The sequence below is a fragment of the Anabas testudineus genome, chromosome 17, assembly GCF_900324465.2.
Source record: "Anabas testudineus chromosome 17, fAnaTes1.2, whole genome shotgun sequence".
Taxonomy (NCBI): domain Eukaryota; kingdom Metazoa; phylum Chordata; class Actinopteri; order Anabantiformes; family Anabantidae; genus Anabas; species Anabas testudineus.
In genome coordinates this window covers 23,216,602-23,240,909 of record NC_046626.1, presented here as the reverse complement: position 1 = coordinate 23,240,909, position 24,308 = coordinate 23,216,602, and the positions used below count along the sequence as shown (strand labels likewise).

The following is a 24,308-nucleotide window of genomic DNA, read 5'->3' as shown; positions in this document are numbered from 1 at the left end:
GCCGCCGTCCTCTGCCAGGGGCCGGCATCCGGCCTGCCTTCACAATAAAACCCCTGTTCTAAGATCCTGTTCGAGGACGAAACCGTAGACTGCAAATACATTTATTACTAATTTTGAATATTAACACACACACACATACATACATACATACATACATACATACATACATACATACATACAGTCTGAGGGTGAGTGGAGTGTATAGATGGCGCCTTTGTTAGCTGCTGGGACTAACAATGAGAAGATGCCTTCCGCGGTTTGGCCTTCAAAATAAAGTTCTGCTAAACAACTTGGGGAAAAGGTTTTCAGATTATTTACTGGAGTAAATATAGAAATACTGCACTGTAAAAGATTCTATTAGAGTTTTTTTTTTTTACTGCACCATTGATCGCCGCATTTTATTGAAGTATTGTGTTAAGGTGGAGCTAATTTTTTACTTACATTTAGGACTACAACCAATGATTGTTTTCATTATTTAATCATCTGCTATTTATTGAATTTATTGAATTTTATAGATTTCTTGATTTGTAAATTTAATTCTAAAATAATGAGAAAGTCTCTCACAATGAACCACAGCCCAAAGTGAAATATTGATATTCTTTGTTTATTATTATTATTGTTAAAAATAAATTTGAAGGAAAATCAGCAAATTAGCAGTTAAATGTTTGATATTTAATAGCAAATTAATATTTATTTTGTCTCATTTCCATTATAACAAATTTGTTTTTATTTTATCTGCCTCAGATAAATGCAGTCTAAGTAGAAACTAGATTATCCTCTGAACTGTAAAAAGTATTTTAAAAAGAAAATAGTAATGTGAATGCAAAACTTGTGCTTAGAATACAAATAAGTAGATGTATATCTAGTTACCACCTAAAGTTACAATTATATTAGTGTATTTTAAAGTGACTGACGTTTATTTCCTGTTTGAAGTTTGTTAAAGATGAGAACACTCAACTGTAAAAAAACGTTTAATACAAAAAACCCAATAAAACTTCAGAATTGTAAAAAAGAAAAGTTTTATTCACATATTTTCGTGTTTGACCTTCAGAAACCTGAAGAACACCTGAACACACCGTCAACCTGTGAAGTGTCTCTTTTTTTCTCTGACGAATCATCAGCGTTTAGAAAACATTTGGAGAACATCACCACAACCTGCCCAATTTCAACAGGACGACACAAACAGACGCAGGTCTGTTGTTGGATGGCGGTGTGTTGCGTTTAGGAACGCCAGTTAGTCCAAGAACACGCTGAGATGACTAACATCCAGATTTTCTGCTATTTGGACACCGGGAACTAAACCAGGTAAAGTAACATCTGGACCACGGCTGGATTCATGTTTCAGCTCAAATCCATTTACAACCTGCTCATCACTTTACAATAAAACTCAGAGGGAAGAGTCACCCTGAATGCAGCACGAGTTTTAAAATTGCTTAATATTTTTTGAGACGTGAGTGTCGGTCCACACATGTTCTAACAGTTTTACATATCAACCTGTTTGAATGAAGATTCACCTGCAGCAGGGTCCCGAACGGCATCACCTGGACCCGGTTTTACTGTTGTAGACCTTCAAACTTATCTTCATAAGAATTCAAGAAAATCGGATTTTGATCAACTGAGCTGCAACATGTCAGAAAAATAATAAACAAAAAGTCTTCCGAGTTTGGCAATGTTTGGTGCATTTAATTAGACAATTACATAAATTAATAATCAGCTTTAGAGTTTAATGTGGTAACTGAATTAGAGGTGGGACCCTCTTCAAGACCAAACCTGAAGATCTAAAAAAAAAAAAAAAACTTTAGCAGGATTACTATTGCAACAACACATCATCAGTAGGGTAAAACTAACCTGTTCGTGAAACAAACGTGTTTGTGCTTTGGCTTTGTTGAACTGACTGTGACACATGAAGAACAGGAAGGTGACTGTGCACAGAGAGTTTTAAACGTGAGTGACGTTGACAAAGAAACTGTTTTAACCCATCGCTCAATCTGTCAAACTGGAAAATGTGCATCTCAAGTCTTTCTCAGTCGCACCAAGATGAGTTTATTAAAATAAAAACTAAATAACTGAAAAACATCAACTTCAAAACTAAACAGTTGTGTTGATAATTCAGTTTTGGATTAGATTCAGCTCGAAAATGAGCTAAAACGAGCGGCTTCTCAATGAAACATGAGAGATTTGTAGTGAAAACATGAAAACCAGCAGAGTGGTCCTTTGAATCCTGCACAGGAACAAACAGAAGAAGACGTTTCTCTGGAGACAAACACAGATAAAAAAAACTCACAGGTTAGAAAGAGGCCTCTACTCTACGCTGAGTCTGAATGTTTCTCTGTGTATATCTGTACACCTGTGGTCTACGCTGACAAGTCGCTCGTCTCGAAGCGTTCTTGGTCGTACGCCTCAGCCACCACCTTGCGTCCTGCAAACCAGCGGTTATTGAGTGCCGAGATGGCCCGGTTCATCTCGGCCGCCTCCGAAAACTCTACAAAGATTTTAACGATGACGTCTGCGTCATCCTCCTCGCCCTGGCGCTCCTGGTAGATGATGACGCGCTTCACCTGGCCAAACTTCCCGCACTCCTCAGTGACCTCGCCCTCCAGGTCGTCGTCAATGTCGTCGGGGCCAACCATGTTCCTGAGGACCATGACGGTCGACTGGCAGAAAAGAGTCAGCGTTAGAACAACCATCGGAACCGAGACAGTTTCTGTGTGACATGTAATGAGACCTGGATCAACAAGTCTACAGTCAAGACCAACAGACCTGAATCAACAAGTCTAGCGTCAAGACCAACAGACCTGAATCAACAAGTCCAGAGTCAAGACCAACAGACCTGAATCAACAAGTCCAGAGTCAAGACCAACAGACCTGAATCAACAAGTCCAGAGTCAAGACCAACAGACCTGAATCAACAAGTCCAGAGTCAAGACCAACAGACCTGAATCAGTTCATTTATGCAGCTACTGCAATACTAAAATCAAGTATTATGAGTTGTACCTCCCACATGGCTTGGTTGTGAATACCGTGCTCTAAAAGGGGGAGGTGAACTGTCCTCCTGCCTGTTCTTGCTACTGGACTAGATTTTAAACCGTACCTCCTGCTTGCGGAGCAGCTTCCTCATCACCATGTGCCTGGCGCTGCTGCCGCTGATGCTCATGTGCTCCTGCTCACTGAGCGGCTCCATGGCTCCGTCCTGCTGGACGTCCTGCTGTCGCTCGTCATCCTCCTCTTTCTTTTTCACCTCAGAGACCAACGATGCTGGGGGTGTCGCAAGCACCGGGTTCACCAGACCCACCTGAGGCAGGCCAGGACGAACTGGAGTCACCCCTGAAACAGACAAGCAGCAGCGAGGACAGGACGGTCAGATGGGCGGTGGCGGTCTGGCCGCAGGGTGTTGCCCCAGGCTGCCAGAGAGGAAGAACCTCCACCGGTCTGTGGCTGACCCCGGCCTCTTTAAAAAAAAAAAAAAAGAGATCATAGACTGGGTGCACTGGTTTAACAGGCCAGAACAGCCCTGGGGGATGGGGGGAGTTAAACCAAAAGTGCTGGTGTTCTGCTTCTGTCTATAACAGCAACAAAAGAAGGTATTAACTCCACCTGCCTGCAGTTTATCACCTCCCAACAACTAGCAGTAAACAAGTGCACCCACAGACCTTTAACTCTCAGCTGCCCCATGTTCTTCCTCTAGTGACCACGGTGAAATTAAACTAATACTTACGATTGGTGCAGAAATTATCTCACGAAACAGGAGCTGTGAAGTTTTGGACTTTACACTAAGAGGATTAGAGGAGGATGAACAAACCCCACTGACTGAAGACTAATGAACCCTCAGCCCCTGCCCCCTACACTGCTCATGAATGTGTGCAGGTGTGTTGTACACGACTGAACATATCACAGAGGATCTGAGACTCACTGGCCAATAGGATTGAGGGGCTATGTTTAAAGGGAGGGGCTAGAAACACTCCTCTTCACTGGGTTGGTCAGTGTGCAGCAAGGGGGAAGGGGTTAAGAGGTCACTGTCGGTGCAAATGTTGGGGGTTGGGGGGGGGGGAGAGAAGAGAAAAAACAGAGAGAGAGAGAAAAAAAGACAATGAAAGAGAAAATCTATTAGTGGAAATGTTTCTAACGAAGCAACAGCAACAACAAGTGGGACAAACTACTTCCTGTTTGGAGCCGAACTCTTTTCACTGGTTCTGTGAACAAAGATCCGTTTGTTCACAGAACCAGAACCACTCATTGTGCTTGTTTCCTGTTCTTACGATGATTTTTGTAGTCAGAACAGGTAATCATGGTGTTCACAAAACTATGTATCTCGGTGCTGCAGGTTCTCTTCTTTGTTGTACAGTAAAACTGTTGTCCTGGTTACAGTCACTGCGTTCTCACTGACTGGTACTCGTTCTTCATAAATATTTATCTGGTTTTCTTCACTCAGTGTTAACAAAACATCTCCATGGCAACAATATTTATTTTGTCAAACTGTTGTTTGAGTAATTGTCTTGTTTACATGTTGTTGTTTACATCATCTGGTTAATTTATTGTTATGTTGTTTACGTTATTATTTACACATCTTGTTTAAACAACATTACGTTCTCCTCAAACCCGTCAACAGTTCTTTATGGTGTTCTTACAGATTATCAGACTGGCATATTCATTTAATAGATTAAATTTATGTTTCCGTCCTGAGAAAAGAAAAATCAACAAAAACGTGTTTTGGTTCAACACCTGCACATGTGGAAAATTAAACCTTCTCAAAAACTGTGGAACGGATTTTTAAAATATATGTTAAACACACAGTGAACTTCTTTGTGGCAGGTGTGGCCACAGGACAGATGACAATCTAAAGGTGTGTCAGACACTGTGGAAAGGGGCTTAAGGTTAAACCAGGAAACATCACACTGAACCTGCTGTGATAACTATGATCAGATTTTGATTGGCTGCACACTGACACTTCAGGCAGGAGAGCTTTAATGTGGTTGGACAAAGGGATGCTCTTGTTACATGGGGTAGGTGGGTTGTGTCTTTGTGGGTGGGGCTGTTCCTACCTGTGATGACACCTGGAGCCTGGGCAGCCATGACAGCCTGAGGAAGTCCCCCCAGCTGCTGAGAGAGGAGCGCCGGCCCAGCCAGAGCTCCAAGCACTGATGCCCCGACTGCATCCTGAATGCAGCACAGAACAATTCAATCAATCCACTTATTTTTAAGCAGTTTGTTTGACACAGACGAAGGTTCAGAACAGAATTAGTGACGTAATGCTATGCTACATGTTATAATAATCATTATGGTAAAGTGGCTAACAGCTGGACATGTCAACTAATGCCGAAAACATTATTAGCTACTGTGGAAAATACACCTGCTAACACTAACACTAAATCATCACAGTAAAACACCAAGTGAGTTAACCTTCTAAACTCCCCTTAATATTTGGTTGAAAAAAAACTAAAGCCTGTCACCCACTGACATCACCAGACTGGTGCATTGTTCTTTTGTGATGCTTGTGATGCTGCAGCCTCTTTCAATTGTTTGTTTTGGGTGGTTACTCCGTCAGTCTCCTCTTTAGCAGGTAAAATGCTCTGTAGGGTTGAAATATGGAGACTGACTTGTCCAGTCTAAAACTCTAAAAGTCTTGCCCCTGATAAACTCCTTTGTGGTTTGGGTCATTATCTTGCTGCCTGATGAAGCATCTCCCAATCAGTTTGGTTGCATCTTTCTTTCAATCGCCAGACAAAATGTTTCTGTAGAGATCTGAGTTAATTTGCCTGCTGGCATTATGTGTTACATCATTAATGGCAATATATCAAATGATGTGTTTCACAGATGAGCTTGTATGTTTGAGGTCATGAGTAGATCCTTTCTTCAAAGGTTCTGTACTTTTTGGTTAATCCCAGCCTGGCCTTCCTATTTCTTACTTCTTCTTCTGGTATCGTCTGTACTGTTGTTGATGAAGTTTTCTGCGAACAGTAGATGGTGATACCTTCACTCCTGCCCTCTGGAGGTTGCTGCTGATAACCCTAAAAGTTGTTTTAGGGTCTTTCTTTACAGCTATCACAATGTTTCTGTCATTATTCAATGTCAAACCGTTGGACAAGCCACTTTTTGTTCAAATGTAAATAAATGATGAGTCATAGTTTTTTCCACAACGATGCCCTTTATACATAATCTTATTATCTTTTGGGAGAAGCCTGTGTCATTTCCGGTCAAACAAAACTTGCTGGTTGAATAAAAGTAACTTTAAGTCAGAATTTACCAGGGGTATGAATAATTTTGGGCTTGACTGTAAATGGGCAGGTGGGGGCCCAACACACTTCAGAGTCACAGTATGAGCTGCTGTGATGAAATTCACACAACCTGAAAACGTGTCACTTTGATTTTTAGTGTGACTTTAAAAACCATGTCGATGATTTTAGATTCCACCAACCGTTGTTTTGTTTTGAATAAATTATAAAATGGACATTTGTAGAGACTTTCATTATTTCATTCGTTGTGATTGGAGTGTTCCCTTTACGTCTTTGAGCAGTGTCTGATACGACATTAAACTAAAGGTTTTTTGCTGCACATCCTGGTCTGTGATGTGGAGGCGGAGTTTCATGACTTACCTGAGCAGTGAGTTTGGCGGAGGCGGCGGCAGCAGCCACAGCGGCTGCAGCAGGGAGTCCTCCAGGTGTCGTCGGGGTGAGGAGGGGCATGGGCGGAGTCACGGCCTTCCCCACCCGCAGGTACTGACCCCCCAGGTCAAACAGGTTCATAGAGGCCACGGCATCCTGAGCAGACTGAGCCTTGTCGTACTCTGCAGACCAGAACCACAAAACCATCGGACTACTTCTCAGGCAGAATCAATGAACCCAACCTGGAATCCCGATTACAAGACGGTGTCCAGTTCAGTCCTACAGCAGATGGAACCTACTCTGCCAAAGTTCTGCATGATTCTGGACTCTGTCCATGTTCATGTTCTGCAGCATGTGATCACTGTGTATTCGTACACATGTGACACTACAAACTAAAAACTTAAAGTTAAAACATCAGGACAGAATATTAGTCGTTACTTAAGACTCAGAAAGACTTATCAGAAAGTGCTCAGGCGCAAGCCTGCTGCAGCCGATTTACGTTGTTCTCTTCCTTGTGATGTCTTTTCTGTATTTTATCTTGTTATCTTTATTACTTTTATGTAGATAAGTAACTAGTTTTAAAATTAAGTTATAGCCTCTCAGATCATGTTGTTCGAGTTTTTATCTCCATTTTAAGCTTTGGATTCATTCTTTCACTCATCCGAAAGACTGGAGAGCAGCAGCTGCTCCATCACTATGTAGACAGCTCCTTTGTTTACACCCAGGATCAGCTGATCTTACTGAGGACGGCCGGACTTCAAACATCCCAGAGGAGATCAGAAAGAGGACAACGAGGGGATGAAGAGGAGGCAAAAAACAGCAAAGAGGAAATAATAAACGGAGAAGAGCAATGCGCAGAGATGTTCTCATGAACAACAGGTGGTGCCATCCTGGCCATGTAACTGTGAAAGAGCGTGTATGCAGCCCTGATATTGAACTGCTGGCTGTGGGACTCCATCCATATTATTTACAGAGAGTTTTCTCACTCCATATTAATCTGTTTACGTTCCTCCATCCGCTAACGCTGCTGCTGCGTGTGACGTCATTCAGACGGTCACCTCCAACCTGCAGACCAGACACCCCGACGCCTTCTTTATGATCTCTGGAGACTTTAATCACGCCACCCTCAATAAGACACTTCCTACCTTTACCCAGTTTGTGAGCTGTACCACCAGGGGGGAGAGGACACTGGACCTGTTGTATGCTAATGTTAAAGATGCCTACAGCTCCACTGCCCTCCCCCCTCTGGGAAAGTCAGATCACAACCTGGTACATCTCCTCCCGCAATTTGGTTCTGAGGCAGCCTGCCACCATTAAAACCGTAAAGAGGTGGACAGTGAGGGCACACTTTGCCCTGCAGTATTGCTTTGAAGAGAGAGACTGGAGACAGGTTCCTCTTGGGTGGAAAAAGTTTTGCCTGGTTCCCATGAATAAGATGCCACGTCCCAGAGTCCTCAATAACTACAGACCAGTGGCTCTGACATCACACATTATGAGTCCCTCCGACCTCTGGTCAAACCCTCACTCACCCTCAACTTGGAGTGGATGATGCCATCATACATCTGCTCCACACCTTCACCCACCTGGACAAACTGGGGGCTTAGTGAGGATCATGTTTTTTGATTTCCCCAGTGCATTCAACACCATCCGACCTGCACTGCTGGGAGAGAAATTAAAAAACATGCAGGTCAACACTCCCCTTATTTCCTGGATCATGGACTACCTCACTGACCGCCCACAGTACGTCCACCTGCAGAACTGTGTGTCTGACACTGTGATCTGTAGCACAGGTGCTCCACAGGGGACAGTTCTGTCTCCATTCCTGTACACCTCAGACTTCAGGTACAACTCAGAGTCCTGTCATCTTCAGAAGTTCTCTGATGACTCTGCAGTTGTAGGATGTATTCAGGGTGGAGATGTCACAGAGTACCAGGGAGTGGTGGACAGTTTGTGGACTGGTGTGGACTCAACCATCTGCAACTGAACATCAATAAAACAAAGGAGCTGGTGACGGATTTCAGGAAATCTGGGAGTCCTGTCATCCCTCTCTTTCTATGGGAGGAGGAGGTGGAGATCATGTCCAAGTACAAATACCTTGAGTGTACTTGGACAACAAATTGGACTGGACTAAGAACTCAGCAGCACTGTACAAAATGGCTCAGAGCCGGATGTACTTCCTGAGGAGACTCAGGTCCTTCAACGTCTGCAGCACCATGCTGAGGAGGTTTTATGAGTCTGTGGTTCCAGTGTCATCTTCTATGCTGTGGTCTGCTGGGGCAGCAACATGAAGGTGGCAGACACTAACAGACTAAACAAACTGATGCTGGCTCTGTTCTGGGGTGGAGCTGGACCATCTACATGTTGTGGCTGAAAGGAGGATGCTGTCCAAACTCCTCTCAGTCCTGGACAATCCCTCCCACCCACTGCACAGTGTGTTGGACAGAGGAGCACATTCAGCCAAAGACTGATTAACATCAAATGCTCCACAGAACATCACAGGAGGTCCTTTCTACCTGTGGCCATCAATCTGTACTATTCCTTCCCCCTTTGTAAGGGGTGGGGGAACTGACAATTTGTCTTACAATTGCTGTCATTCCACCCTCGACTATAAATATTGACTGATGATTTATTATCTCGGTCACATTTTTGAACTGAAGCCACTTTAAGCTCTCTGATGACTGACTAGTTTTTAGCCTCTGTTCAGGACTGGTTTACTGTCACTGTGTGTTTGTCTGGTTAAATTGCTGACTGAACTGAACAGAAGACCTGCCATGTGGCTACAGACGTCTGCTGTGCTCACCAATGAAGCCGTAGCTTTTGTGCCGACCGGTGGTCGGCTCTCGGGACAACATGCAGGACTTGATTTTCCCAAAGGCCTCAAATACGCTTTTGATGTCGTCATCGGAGAGGTCAGGATGAACCGACGCCACGTAGATCCTGTTGAAGGCTCGAGCTTCTTCAGCCAGCTGGTCGATAATTGGCTGAGCTTGGCCGATGTTACTGGGCCTCCCCACCTGTCGGACGAGGAGATGGAACAAATACAAAACCTGTCTGTAACTGTATGTGCTGGTCAGTGACTGTTCAAACTGGACCTGACTTTACTGGTCTGGACTCACCTTGATGTTTCTGCCTCCTAAGACGACAGAGTTCATCTGCTCCAGAGCGAGCTGAGCCGCCTCAGGCATTTCATACTCGACGAAGGCGAAACCCTGCAGACACAAACTGAGGGTTTAATGCAGAAGTTTTCTTCTTGATAATTGTGTCGTTTTATTTATATTCTTAATATAAAGTTAATAAGTTTTATTATCTTAGCACAGATCATCTGAAATAACGCTACGCACTGAATCCTTTGTAACAACAGTTTTCAATGTAAAATCATTTACATGAGTTTGTTATTACTGTAAAAGGACCTTGGACCGAGTGCGAGTCCTGTGGACCACATAAAACAAAATAATGTTTGCTAAAAATCCAAACGTGTGCCACTCAAACTGAAACTATTGGTGCAGGACCTTGTGTTTCATGGTGACAGAGTCCCAGGACATGTCGATGCTTTTAATTGGTCCAAACGGAGCGAAGGCCTGTCTTATGGTGTCCTCCCCCAATTCGTAGTAGATGGAGCCGACATAGACACGACACATGATGGCCAAAGCTCTCTGACGCTGAGCAGCCACCTGAAGCACGCACACACACACACACACACACACAGATTTTAGTGTTAATCACTGATAGGTCGGGTGGACAGAGGAGTGGGAGAACTGTAGTTCAACTGAACCATTACTGGTCATGATGAGAACGTGTTCCAGTTGTCTGGTTCCAGTTCCTCAGTGGTGAGTGTGAGGGATTAAACGCTCATGCGAGCACATTCGACAACAAATTCTCAGACTTCCTGAACACAAACAGGTCAAACAGGTAGAGTTGAACTTACCGACTGCAGGGGAGACAGTGCGTCTCCCAGACCCATCGTCAGGGACGCCATCTGAGACACAGAGAACAGTACAGGTGAAAGTCACATTTCTGTTCAGGTGACAACAGGATCACATAAATTTTAACAGTAACACTGAAACAGCTGAATGTCAGAAATTCGCTTCCTGGAGGTGTGAACACACTAAGTTCCACCTGCACGGGTGGATGTTGTTACCTGGAGGCTGGTAAGCTGCTGCTGCTGAGCCAGAGTCTGTTTGACCAGAACACTTTTGATGCTCTGCTCCATCGCGTATTTCTTCGCCTGAGAAGAGCAGACAGCCAATCACAGCTATGTACAGAAACATTTCCGTAATAATTCACTGACGTACATCATTTTAATCTTAAACCAGAGTCAGCATGTAATTTAACAACCTGAGAGCGTGATGGAAACACACACACACTCATTTTATTATTGTTATAGTTACAACACGTGCTCAGAAATCTATTTTCATGTGTCACTGCTTTGTCGTCGTCTTGTTTTTTTATCAGTCATACACAAACTGTTCCGCTGTGTGTTCTTTGAGAACTGCTGAGTTACATTCCGCTCTGATTTATTAATATATCTGTTACTTGCTGCAGTTTCAAAATCAAAGCACACGCCATGCTTTCTTCACATTCTTGGAAGCTAGAGGTAATTTTTTTTGTGAAACACCCAGTGGAGACAGATCCTCTGTTAAATTAAGACATGAAAACACATCTGGAAATAAAAACTCCAGGTGAATAAACTCCTGTCTTAACATCGTCATGAAGAAGTTTTCTTTAAGTGAGAGTGTCTGTGTGCACGCTACCTTCTGCAGCGCCTCCTGCTGGTTGGGGGTAAGTGGCGGGAGACCCAGCTTGGTGGTGGTGCTCTGTCCATTCTCCATGATGAGAGACGGCCCTCCCTGTCATCGCCAGAAAAAGGTAAACAAAACAAACACACCCTCAGTTCACCGGGTTCAGTGTTTTAAACCATATACTGTAAGGCTATACGGAGCAGAGTTAAAGAAGCTGCAGGACTTTAAGCACTTAGGGTCAACGTGTCAGAACAACAGAATGTGTGGAAAAGAGATGAAGAGGCGGTGTCGGTGAAGATTTTCAGTTGTCCAGGTGAAATTATCTGGAAGTTGAGTTGGGACAACTGGACTTCCTTGATCTTTCTGGGGATAGATAAAAGGGCAGCATGATAAATAGAAGACAGCTTGTGTCTGAGTCCTCCACCTCTGTTGAGTGAGGTGTTGATTTGCACATGCAAGGCTTCCCTCACTCCTCTCTCAAACCACTTCTTCTCTTGGTCCAATATTTGAACATCACAGTCCTCAAACGAGTGTCTTTTGTCCTTAAGATGAAGGTACACAGCTGATTCTGGTCCTGAGCTGTTACTCCTTCTGTGGAGCGGCTGTTTGGTTTCTCCAATGTACAGGTCAGAGTGTTCTTCACTGCACTGGACCACATACACTATATTGGTCATTTTGTGTTTTGAAGTCCGGTGTTTGGGATGGACAAGAATCTAAGTGTGTCGGTGGGTTTGAAGTAGACAGGTATGTTGTGTTTTCTGAAAATCCCTTTTCAGCTTCTGTGAAACCCCTGCCATGTAAGGTATGGCCAGGTTTTTGCGTTGGACCTGGGACTCTGACTGTTCCATTGTTCTTTTTCTGTAACAGGTTGCTGCCTTGTTGAAGGCCTAATTGGGGTATCCACAAGGTGGTGAAGAGGCGTGTGCAAGCAGGATGGAGTGGTTGGAGAAAAGTGTTGTGTCATAAAAGAGGATCTGCAAGAATGAAAGGAATGGTGTTCAAGACGGTTGTGAGACCAGTAAGGCTTTATGGCTTAGAGACAGTGAAGCAAAGAGGCAGAGGCAGTGGAGGCAGAGCTGGAGGTAGCAGAACTGAAGATGTTGAAGTTCTCTGTGGGAGTGACGAGGATGGAGAGAATCAGGAATGGGTCCATCAGAGGGACAGTCCATATCAGATGTTTTGGAGATAAAGTCAGAGGCCAGATTGAGGTGGTTCAGAGGAGAGATTGTGAACATATCAGTAAATGATGCTGAGGTTGGAGTTGCCAGGCAGGAGGTGTAGAGGAAGAACAAAGAGGTTTATGGATGTAGAGAGAGAGACATAAAGTTAGTTGGTGTGGAAGAAGAGGACAGAGTTAAATGGAGGGAGATGATTTGCTGTTGTGAAGTGAATGAAAAAGAAGAAGTAGAAGAAACGTTTTGAACCATGTGTGCATGGATGGATGGATGGATGGAACAGGCACACAGACCAAAAGCCCAGGGGCCAAAGAATTTAGGGCACAGAAGGAACAAAATAACTAGAGACACAAAATGAGTCTCTTATTCCACAGTCACAGAACTTTTAACTGTACTGTCATGAAGTGACATTTCTACATCTCTCTTTCTGTCTCAGGAGAAATGTTGTGATTAACCATTGTAAACATGAATTTAGTTTTACAACTAGGCTCCCTTTGGCAGCTCTGCATTTACATATCTGGATATTTAACCCTGCAGATCAAGTCTGACCCTCCCTGAGCAGCTATGGCAGCATCAACATCTACATAATTTGCAGCAACTATTGTGAAAATATCCCTGTTCATTACATGCCATTGACTCATTGCGAGGAAACACAACCAGCAAAAAGCAGAGTTTACTTTTAACGAGTAAAGAAAAGTCGTTCACTGTTATGTAGTCTCAGTTTTCCCTAAACTCACTGAAACGTAGAGCTGAACTTCAGCCTTTACTCACATTCAACGCTCAGTTTTAATAAACTCATTCAGTCTATTTAGAGTAAAATTTCGTAATTTTCCAGTTTTACGGCTCGTTCCTAGTTTATCGGTAGATGAAAGAGGATTAAAATGTTTGTGACGATCACATGCGAACCATCGAGCCATCACCCGCCCAGGTGTTTTACCTGTAGCCAACACCAGCAGACGGTTACTCCGTTAGCTTAGCATCAGCTAAAAGAACCGTCCAGAACTTCTCTGCTATTAGCCTAGCTTAGTTCCTCTTACTCCTCTACAAATGTCGATATGTTTATCACTGATATCGTTTCATCAGATAATTGGTTTACTTTATTTCTGTCAGTGTGTTTTTGTGTTTTAAACGGATTCGGTTTAATCTGTGAGGAAACAACAACCAATGAGGTTCACCCTGTTAGCATTAGCTTAGCACGACTCCCTCAGAGCAGGCAGAATCATTCCGTTTTCATACCGCAGAAACTGCCGCCGCCATACAGCTCAGCTGCGGCTCCCTCGGCGCCGTTTACTCCTTTAACTCGGATTAAAATCCGGTTTTAATGGTTTCTGATGTTTGAGTCTGTTTCAGCTGCGGGAACAGCGGCGAGCCGCCACACGTCACTTCCACTGTGACAGGGATTTCAAAATAAAGGACGTCTTCCTTCTGTGACGGGGGTTTCAAAATAAAACCCGGACCTTTTCTTTTCTGTTAGACCTTAAAGTTGTTCTGCTTCCTCCCTCTGGACCATCTGCGTTAAAACGCAGACAGTAGTGTTCTAAATATGGACAGGTTTTATTGATTTTATTCTCACCATTTTCACTGAAATCATGTCTGTTTGTGATTTTATTAAAACATGTGACTGATCAAACAATGCACGTTATCATTCATATTTCACCTCATATAACATGTTTACAGTGACAGCAGCTGCAAGTTAACACGAGCAACGACCGATCAATAACAAATCAATACTTGATCAGCACAGTCTGCAGCTCTGTACTGCTTTCAAAGAATCAAAGTCTGATGATGAAGGAGTGCTCTCTGTTGTTTTTAGCTGTGGAAGAACCTAAGGGTCTCCAGAACATTAATTTCATTCAGTTTACAGAGAACATCATCAATATTTTCAGGATCAATAACTGTCAATAAATAAGTGAAGCTAACAGTTTAGTTCTATGTCTTTTGTGTCAGATGTGTTCTGCAACTTGTTAAAGACCACAGCCACATGGCTGCAGTGCTTTTCCTTCAGCGGGTGTTACCTCTGGGTTTTAAGGGAGTTGACACCCGAGAACATCAGTGACTTCGTTCTACTTTAACAGTCTTTATCATTCTGTCTGTTGTAGGTTGGGACCAAAGAACACAAACAAAGAACCAGCACAGTTCTGCTCTACATGAACGCAAGTCAAAGTTCTGTAAAAGACGTTCTGTTTGACTGAGAATCCTTCAACATAGTGAGTAGAGAATAGTTCTTTGGAATGAAATGTTGTAGAACTTATTGCCATGGTTCTTCAAGGTTCTATCAGTCTGAACTGGTTCTATGCTGAAAAAAAAAACTTACAAATTTGTGTGTGGTGTGGATGACCTAGAACTCAACTAGATTTAGCGTTACAGATCATAGAATATTAGGTAAATATTAAGAAGCATTTGTCCATGCTGTAAGTTATCTAGAACCTTGCCTAGGAACAAACATTTTACAGCTCTGCATCAGAAGGCGGTCAAAGTTCTCATCAGTGAAATGATCTAAAACTGACTATGAGTTCCAGATAATTCCAGATAACGGTTTTAACATCAGAGCATTTGAAGATGCTCTCAGGGGGAAAATGTTCTCAACAACAAGGTTCTGCTCCTGTACTACAGAAAATATTGTAATAATTACAGCATATGTTTATCAATTATTCTACAGCCTTGCAATGAAGCTCCTAAAGCACAGAGATGTTCTAGAGTTCTCTGCAAAGAACAGTTTTTTGGACAGAATCTTCAGTCATAACTGGTTCTACGTTGTGATGAAAACATATTGAACAAAACTGTGGAACTTTGCATGCGGATGACCCAGAACCCTACTGTGGAGTTAAGGTTATTAATTATACCATAGTTTAAGTTGGTGGTACAACCGAGATACCCAGCAGAATATTTAGGAATTTCATAGACTGAAGGTTTGGTGTTGAACCCCAGATAGAAGGTTCTAAGAGTACAGAACTCCTGATGGAAGTTCTAATCCTCATTAAAAATCCTGACGACAGAACTCAGACACATGTCAGAGCAATAGGTCAACGTCTCTGGTGATAGTAGAAACCAGATGCCCATCGCAAGGTTCTAGAAGGGTATTCCACCAGAGATCTGGCGGGCCACCTGCTCGTCCTGGCTCTCCTCCTTGTCCTTCCTCTCCTGGTTCCAGTCCTTCAGACCCTCTGGCAGCGATGTATCCTCATCCTCACCTCCAGTTCCCTCCACAAACTCTTCATACGTCGATTTCTCTGCAAATGGACGTTTCCCCAGAAGCTGTACCATGTCATTCTTATCCAGAACCTCTTTCTCCAGCAGCCGCAGCGCCACCTGGAAAACACCACAAGAACACAAAGATAAAGGCAAAAAACTCAGCATGTAGCAGTAGTGCATTTGTCTACAGTGAATAACCTAGTATGTCGATCTGGTGTGAAGGTTTTATAGTTTGTGGAGTTATAAGCATAGAACTGTCCAAGAACTCAAAGACAGAGTTCTTTATGTATGATCCAGTTATTTTTGTGAAGATAAGATTTCCTATTGTAATAGACAATTGCAGAACACCAGACAGAGGACGTTCTAGACAAGTGTACTGTGAATAGGCTGTTTGGCTTACCTTATAAGGTAAACCTATGTGAATAACAGCTTACAGAACACCAGTTTTAAAACACTGTAGAACCTTTTTCCAAAGCAGAATTTCAAATCTGAGCAAGGTTCTGGGTTTGGAACCCAACGTCTCAATGAACTAACTTAATGAAAGAGTTCTTTGCATAAAGATCTGGTTCTAGTTTATAAGGAAAACACCAGTCTTTCAATCTACAAACTCACTAAAATATATATGTGTGTGTGTGTGTGTCTCCTGAGAATGGTCTCAGAACCTTTTACTGGAACAAAACTAATAACAAAAGAGTCTGAAGAAGGTTCTAGAAGACATTCAGGCGGTAAAACCTTTCCTGGCAAAGTCTGCACAAAAAAACCTGCTGAGAAAAGTGTAGAGGTTCTTTGAGGAGATCTAGATCATTGGTACCTTCTCGACCTCAGCCTTCCTGTTACTCAGCAATTGGTGGGTTCTCTGGTAGGCCTCGTTGATGAGGGTTCTGACCTCGCTGTCGATGAGACGAGCTGTGGCTTCACTGTACGGTTTCTCCAGAACCATCTCACCCTGACGGGGCAGGTCGAAGGAAACCTGACCCACCTTAGCATTCATCCCAAACTGCACAATCTGCAGCAGAACACAAAAACCAGGGGGTCAGACAGGAACCTGAACCTAAGCTGCACTGTATGGGTCTTTATCTGGATCTGCTTCATGTTTAACTTCTGAGAACTGAACAACAACTGTTGATCGTTTTCACTGTCGGTTCTTCTTCAGATCATTTTCTGATTAACTGATTTGTTGTTTGATTGATCAACTGAAGAGATTATAAAAAGTCAGTTTCTCACTGTTTCCAAATTAAGAATTGGCTCTGGATGAGCCCTGGACCTCGGCTGGTGGAAAAGGGGTAACAGTGACCTCTGACCTGTGCGTAAGCACTCTGGGTGACCTTCCGGAGGTCATCCTGAGCTCCGGTGGTAATCCGTCCAAAGAAGATCTCCTCTGAGACTCGTCCTCCCAGGGTCATACACATGCGGTCCAGCAGCTGCTCTTTGGTGTACAGATACTGCTCTTTGGGCAGGTACTGAGCATAGCCCAGACCCTTTCCTCTGGGGATGATGGACACCTGAACAGGTAACAATGACACTTTCAGGAATTACTTAGTTTTATGAGGGCGTTGGCAAGAAAAACTTTGTGAACCTTTTGGAATTTCAAGGTTTTCTGCATTAATTGGTCATAAAATGTGCTCTGATCTTCATCTAACTTACAACAATACAAAAACACAGTCTGCTGAAAATAATACTACACAAGGTTATTGGCAGCAATAACCTCAACCAAACGCTTCCTGTAGTTGCAGATCAGACCTGCACAACGATCTGGAGTAATTTTGTACCACTCCTCTTCACAAAACTATTTCTCTTAAGGTCATGCCACAGCATTTCAATCGGGTTGAGGTCAGGACTCTGACTGGGCCACTCCAGAAGTTGTATTTTGTTCTGTTGAAGCTATTCTTTTGTTGAATTACTTGTATGCTTTGGATCTTTGTCCTGTTGCATCACCCATCATCTGTGGAGCTTCAGTTGTCAGACAGATGGTCTTACGTTTTCCTGCAAAATGTCTTGATAAACTCTGGAATTCATTTTTCCATCAATGACAACAATCCGTCCAGGCCCTGAGGCAGCAAAGCAGCCCCAAACCATGATGCTCCCTCCGCCATGTTTTACAGTGGGGATGAGGTTTTGATGTTGGTGTGCTGTGACTTTTTTTCTCCACACATAGTGTTGTGGGTTTTCTCCAAACAACTCAATTTTGGTTTCATCTGTCCACAGAATATTTTGCCAGTAGTGCTGTGAAACATCCACATGCTCTTTTGCAAACTTCAAATGTGCTGCGATATTTTTTTTGGACAGCAATGGCTTCCTGCGTGGTGTCCTCCCATGTACTCCATTCTTGTTTGATGTTTTCCTTATTGTAGATGTGTCAACAAAAATGTTGCATGTGAGATTTCTGTAAGTCTTTAGCTGACACTCTAGGATTCTTCTTTACCTCATTCAGCATTCTGCGCTGTGCTGTGCTCTTGCAGTCATCTTTACAGGACGACCACGCCTAGGGAGAGTAGCAACAGTGCTGCAACAGTAAACCCAAAACTGGTGTGTGTTTTTAAAGGGCAGGACAGCTTTCAGCAACACATCCAATATCATCACACTGATTGGACTCAAGGTTGGCTCACTCCTGGCTCCAATTAGCTCTTGGAGAACTCATTAGGCGGTTAGGTTGACATACTTTTTCCACCCTCCACCGTGAATGTTTACATGTTATGTTCAATAAAAACATGAAAACATATAATGTTTGTGTACTATTATTTTCACCAGACTGTGTTTTTGTATTGTTGTGAGTTAGATGAAGATCAGAGCACATTTTATGACCAATTCATGCAAAACTAACCCACATACATATAGGGTTCACATACTTTTTCTTGCCACTGTAAACTGATTACTGAGATGACATTATAATGTTCTGGACAGAGACAGATTAAAACAACAGTGAGTCCCTTTGGATCAATATTTGTTCACCTTTAGCAGCGGGTCAGCGTGCTCAAGGAACCACCCGGCAACAGCGTGACCAGCTTCATGATACGCCACCGTCTTCTTCTCCTCAGGCTGCAGAACCTGAGTCTTCTTCTCCAGACCTTAAACCAGAACAAGACCCAGTTTTATTTAAGTCAAAGCTTTACAGTGGTTCTGAGTCTGCATCTAAATCAGCGTTGACACTAAACCACAGATTGAGACCGGACTCAGGCTCACCCCCGATGACCCTCTCAATGGCCTGTTCAAAGTGTTTCTGGTTGATGGCATCTGAGAGGTGGCGCGCTGCGATCAGAGCCGCCTCATTACACACGTTGGCGATGTCAGCGCCTGACAGACAGAATCCAGGGAGATGAAACCCAAAAGCGTCTGAGGGTTAATAGAGGATACATTAAAACACTGTTTACCTGAGAATCCAGGTGTGAGAGCGGCCATCTTCTTGGCCAGAGCGTCTTTGTCCATGCCAACCTCGAGTTTCAGAGGACGCAGATGAACTTTAAAGATGGACGCTCGTCCTTTAATATCAGGAGGACCTGGGATGGCAGAACCCAAATGTCAGGAATATTTATCTACAAGTTCTGGTGTTTTTACATTTTTTCAGAACATCATTAGCTGAGACAGACAGGTGACCACTAAAGGTCCGAATTAAAACAGGAGCTCATTTGAAAATATGGTTTCTGCAGGTCCAGCAAGTTCAGTTTAAGACCTGTAGACTCTTGCTATCATGCTCAGACTGCATAAGGGGGCGTCGACTGAAAATCAAATGTAACTTTCTCACCTATGTAAATCTGTCTGTCGAAGCGTCCTGGTCTCATCAGAGCCGGATCCAGGATGTCCGGTCTGTTGGTTCCAGCCAGAACCACAACATTGGTTGACGTGTTAAAGCCTAAAAAACAGAGCAGAATAAGCCACCAGGACTCTCTGAGAACAGAATCACTTTTATTTCCCCAGACACTGAGTTCACATCAGGAACAGGTGGAGGTGTTTCTGGAAAAAACATCACTTAATGTCAGAGGAAACAAACATCAACACAAAAATATCAGAGCTGAGCTTTAACCATCAAACTACATGATAAGAATAAAAAGTTCCGACAGGTGTGACGACCCCAGGTGTTGTCCCTTCACCCACCATCCATCTCCACCAGCAGCTGGTTCAGCGTGTTCTCCTGCTCGCTCTGTCCTCCGAAGTTTCCTCGTCCTCGCTTTCGTCCGACGGCGTCAATCTCGTCAATGAAGAGGATGCAGGGAGCGTTCTTCCTCGCCATGACGAAAAGATCCCTCACCTGCACAGGAAGTGACATCAGAATGTTACCTTTGAGACAGAAGGTGAATCTGTGAGGTAACAGTGGAGGTCAGAGGTCACTGAGACAGAACAGTCAGTTAGGTTCAGTCTGGATTTCAGTTTAGTTAGGAATTAACTTAATTTTAGAGGCCAAGGTCTTGATTGCAACGATGCTGTGATGTAAAACAATAACAAAACCAGCAACATCTAAAAACCACAGCTGTGGAAAAATCCGGTGCTCACCCTGGCGGGGCCGACGCCAACAAACATTTCCAAGAACTCGGACCCGTTGACGGTGATGAACGGGACATTGGCCTCACCAGCAGTCGCTTTGGCCAGAAGTGTTTTTCCTGTTCCTGGAGGACCCGTCAGGATGGCCCCCTATACACAGAAAACAGCCTATTAATGTAGAAAGGCAGATCTCCACTGTGTTAATCCAGTATGACATGAGACCCAACCCTGGATCCTGTTTCACTCTGGAGATCTTGGTGCAGTCTACAACTCCACCATCAAGCTCTCCGACCCTCATTTTGAGTTCTGGTACTGATCTGCCTCCACTCTGAAGTAAAAGCAGGGCAGTGCCCTTGAGAAGCCCCCACCCCCAAATCACCTTGGGGATCTTGGCGCCCAGGTCCTGGTACTGTTTGGGGTTCTTCAGGAAGTTCACAAACTCCATGATCTCTAGTTTGGCCTCCTCACAGCCCGCCACATCTTTGAACTTCACGTCAATCTCATCTTTTAGGATCTTAGCTGTTGTCTCGCTGACACTGAACAGCCCCCCCATCCCGCGGCCAGGACGCCCCGCCCCCGCAGGACCCCGCCTCAGCATGAACAGCAGGAAGCTGATGATGAGCACCGTGGGGAGCATGCTCAGTAGAAAGGTGCTGCAGAAAAGGGAGGAAACATCCAGTCAGAAATCGGAGCTCATATAGAGCAGCAGCTGTGTTGGACAGACCCTCACCCGTCGCTCTCAGTGGAATAAACCACAGGCAGCCTGTTCTCTCCCTCGATGCCGAGCTCGTACTGAGCCGTCTCCAGGTTCCTCTCAAATGTGTCCACGCTACCGATGTTGAACCACACAAACTGCTGCAAGACAGAAAGAGACAAACTGAGTCCTGCTCTCTTCATCTTAAGCAGCAACATTGACAAGCAAAACATGACATTCAAAACTCATGAATTCACCACAAATTGAATTAACAACACTGATTAGAATAATAACCAACACCTTTTGAACGCAGAGTTTAAAACTGGATCAAACACAGCATCCAACTCACCCCGTCCACTGGCGTCTTCCCCGGAGTGAAAATCACTTTGACGTAACGTTTGTTGATGACCTCTAACCGGTCGACCTGGTGAGAAAACGGTTGACAGTCAGTTTCCTGTTTGACAGGGAGTGTTTCAACGTAAACTTCTCTGCTGTTCCTTCACGTAAACAGTTGAACACAAATGTCAGTTTTTGGTTTTAGCACATTTCTTAAACTGTACTGTTTTCTGTTATTGAGATGACGTCATGGTGGATTATCTGTTCTGTTTTTATTTTAGTTCTTTTTTACAGGTGTTGTCCTCACCACACTTTTGGACAGGTAGTTGTTGACGAAGTCCTTCCAAGTGACCTCTCGTCCTCCATCTCTCAAAAAGAAATAATAAGTAATGCCGGCCCAGAACGCTGCTGCAGTCAGAAAGTACACCCGAAAATCTTTATCGTCCCAGGGAATGTCCCCCTGAAACAAATACCACCTGAGATCAGAACCACACAGAACACCTGTCTGACCAGGTAAGCATCTGTCAGCCCCCCCCCCCCCCGACACCGACCTTCTGCAGACGGCTGGACCAGTGTGAGTCCTCTTTACGACCTCCTTTCTTCCCTCCTCCTCCCCCTGCTGCTCCTCCACCTCCCCCAGGTCCTGACCTGCCAGAGACTTTCTGAGCATTTGCAGGTTTGGTCTCTGAGGAACAGATACAGTAGAAACAGCAACTGTAAAACTGTAAATCAGTAAAATCCAAACACCAGGGTCCAGAACATCTGAACAAAGAACTTGTGGCTGCTCCTGCTAAGGTTAGCAAAGCAAGCATCTTAACCAAAGAAAACATTAAAAATACCTGAAACCATCCTTCAATAAACTTCTACAGAAAACACTGGCCACTATGACCAGACGTCTAACATTAGACAACACATTAGCTGCTTTCATACAGTCAGGATGCAAACTAAGCTAAAACCAGAACCAACACGGTATGAACAACCACGTCCCAACTGTTTGGCCCCTTGACGACGGAGGAACAGGCAGGTGCCAGCAGGTTTCTACCTTTAGCTTCAGCTTCAGTGTTTTGTGTAGTTTTCTGAGCATCTGGAAAATATTTCTCGAAACCTGAGGAGAAGAAAAACATCAGCATTAATAATGGTACATGTTTTCAACCCTGTAAGCAGCTCTGAGTCCAAACACCGTTCTGCACCTTTTGGTGGTCTGGAGCTCAGCCTCCTGGACTCTCCCAGCAGCTGAGTCAGCAGGCTCCGCCCACTCGGTACCTGACCCAACGTGGCCGAGGAACACCTGGTCACCTGGGCAACACGCAGAAAACATTTCCTATCAACAACAAGTGGTGCGTGTATTACAGAGGACTGAGGACCAGCTTCAGTCCTGATTCCAGTAAAGTGGTTTTGAGCCCACACAGCAGCTGATCTCAGAGCCGGGTCTCGTCGTACTGGGATGATTCCTCCGCACCGACACGTTTTAATCATCTGTTTTTATGTTTCCGCTGTAAAACTCCAATTTTACTGCTACACCACACTAACGCAGTATTTCACAGTGTGCTAGCGGTACTTTTACTGCAGTAACTACCTGAGTGGTCTCAGTACTTCTTCTTCTACCTCTGTTTTTCCTCTCAGAGGTTACTGGTCAATGACAGAGCTAACCACAGCCCTAAACCGTAACACAAGCGAATTTAACTGACGTCACGCAGGTAACTAACACCTACAGTTGGCTCGGACCTGGCCTTCACCCTGTGGGTGACTGTCAAACCGTCGGACCCAGCAGCCCGGTCCCTATTCGGGTTTGTTTTGACCGCGGTCCTAGTTAGCATGTTAGCAGGTTTCCCACGTACCAGCCTGGCAGGAGCGCTGGAGGGCAGCAGCAGCCGGGACACGTTCCTGCAGCCGGCTGACAGCTGCAGGTAGCGGTGGGCCATCCTCACAGCGGGAACACACCGACACCAACCAGCACAAAAACGACACACGGACTTTATAAACAAATTAAGTTCAATGTTTGTGTTCCGTAATCACGCCAGTCCGCCATCTTGGCTAAAGGCCGCTTCTTCGTGGCGGTTCAGAGCTTGAGGAGGAGACAGCGCCGCCTGCCGCCGCACGGATTTATTACCGTTCTACCAGAATCAGCTTTTCTGGAAAAAACATGTTTATCACACATAAACACATTTTAAATACGATAACATGCACGATATTATAGAAAGCTGAGTCTGAAAGAGGGGCTGGGACTGAAACTGGTTCAGGAATCTATCACTGTTAAGACCTACAACTTTAATAAAACCAAATAAATCAAGCCCTGATGAGATGTGAAAACTTTACAACCTTTACAACACGACTTGTCTTCACATTTCTCTTGTACATTATATATTTTTAAATTAAAATTTTACATTTTATTCAAATATATTTATCTTATACTGTTTGAACGCAGAGTCATCATTAATCATACATAATACACTGTTTCTATCTGTTTATCTAACCCTAACTTTGACATGTTTCCATTAAAATAATTAATACAACACAATTAACAGGTGCTAATGTGACATGTAAACTTTATGTTTGTATCACATTTGTTTCAGTAAATGTAAATAGTTTGTAGTAGTGATCAGTGTCCATATTTGATTTGAATTCTTTTTTTATGTTTAATTCTTTATTTTTATCTTACAGCAGTTTATAAAGTGACTAAAATGATCTCCACCCTTGCTGGCTGCAAGATAAAAACACTGAACACATGAATCAGTATCAGTAATTAGAATCTAATAATAGAATAACTTTCATTTCTAACAGAGTATTTATTCCCAACTTTACTTTACTTTTACTTATATAAAAGAAACTTTCTTCACCACAACCTCCTTTATACATATACTTAGCTTTGGCATATTACACTAATAATACACACAGTTATCATTTACGTTTCATAAGTTATAATAACTTCTCTGACACAAAAGTTTCCTGTTGTCATTCTGCAGCAGATCAAAGGATCTGAGTAGAAAAAAAGATAAAGGATGTTAATGGGTTGAAACTGTAAAACGTGATAAAGATTTTTTATACACGAATAAGTCAGTTCATTTTAAGTATTTATTATACCTGAGATGAAGTTAACAAT

General features: G+C 43.6%; 2 protein-coding genes across 3 annotated transcripts; both read right to left on the bottom strand.

Moving 5' to 3' along the window:
* Nucleotides 1-1,002: 1,002 nt before the first annotated feature.
* On the bottom strand, nucleotides 1,003-13,896 carry puf60a (poly-U binding splicing factor a). Its single transcript, XM_026363041.1, has 11 exons — nucleotides 13,750-13,896; nucleotides 11,351-11,446; nucleotides 10,738-10,824; nucleotides 10,525-10,575; nucleotides 10,109-10,270; nucleotides 9,716-9,808; nucleotides 9,400-9,613; nucleotides 6,591-6,781; nucleotides 5,040-5,154; nucleotides 3,092-3,324; nucleotides 1,003-2,654 (listed from the first exon to the last, which is right to left on the bottom strand). Exons 1-11 carry the CDS (start codon nucleotides 13,768-13,770, stop codon nucleotides 2,355-2,357), a joined length of 1,563 nt encoding a protein of 520 aa, XP_026218826.1. The 5' UTR covers nucleotides 13,771-13,896; the 3' UTR covers nucleotides 1,003-2,354.
* A 204-nt stretch (nucleotides 13,897-14,100) lies between these two features.
* On the bottom strand, nucleotides 14,101-23,270 carry LOC113164148 (AFG3-like protein 2). Of its 2 annotated transcripts, none has more exons than XM_026363298.1 (17): nucleotides 23,047-23,270; nucleotides 22,399-22,504; nucleotides 22,251-22,313; nucleotides 21,760-21,893; nucleotides 21,516-21,668; nucleotides 21,222-21,296; nucleotides 20,909-21,033; nucleotides 20,558-20,831; nucleotides 20,191-20,328; nucleotides 19,795-19,948; nucleotides 19,445-19,552; nucleotides 19,074-19,199; nucleotides 18,886-18,996; nucleotides 18,655-18,770; nucleotides 17,007-17,207; nucleotides 16,517-16,711; nucleotides 14,101-15,822 (listed from the first exon to the last, which is right to left on the bottom strand). In XM_026363298.1, the coding sequence occupies exons 1-17, from the start codon at nucleotides 23,128-23,130 to the stop codon at nucleotides 15,583-15,585; spliced, it is 2,403 nt and encodes an 800-aa protein (XP_026219083.1). In that variant the 5' UTR covers nucleotides 23,131-23,270; the 3' UTR covers nucleotides 14,101-15,582. The 2 variants fall into 2 exon arrangements, with proteins under 2 accessions (XP_026219083.1, XP_026219084.1); XM_026363299.1 differs by having other exon boundaries at nucleotides 20,909-21,030.
* Between the last annotated feature and the right edge of the window lie 1,038 nt (nucleotides 23,271-24,308).

Bases quoted from the DNA above. Each gene is read 5' to 3' on its own strand.
- puf60a (XM_026363041.1), bottom strand. From the start codon at position 13,770: ATGGCGGCGGCAGTTTCTGCG. The intron at 6,782-9,399 runs GTGAGCACAGCA...TCTGGTCTGCAG, and splicing joins CAAAAGCTACGGCTTCATTG to AGTACGACAAGGCTCAGTCT. The intron at 3,325-5,039 runs GTAGGAACAGCC...TGTCTGTTTCAG, and splicing joins GGCTCCAGGTGTCATCACAG to GGGTGACTCCAGTTCGTCCT.
- LOC113164148 (XM_026363298.1), bottom strand. From the start codon at position 23,130: ATGGCCCACCGCTACCTGCAGCTGTCAGCCGGCTGCAGGAACGTGTCC. The intron at 22,505-23,046 runs GTACGTGGGAAA...CGTGTTGCCCAG, and splicing joins CCAGCGCTCCTGCCAGGCTG to GTGACCAGGTGTTCCTCGGC. The intron at 16,712-17,006 runs GTCAGAGGTCAC...GTTCTGCTGCAG, and splicing joins CCCAGAGTGCTTACGCACAG to ATTGTGCAGTTTGGGATGAA.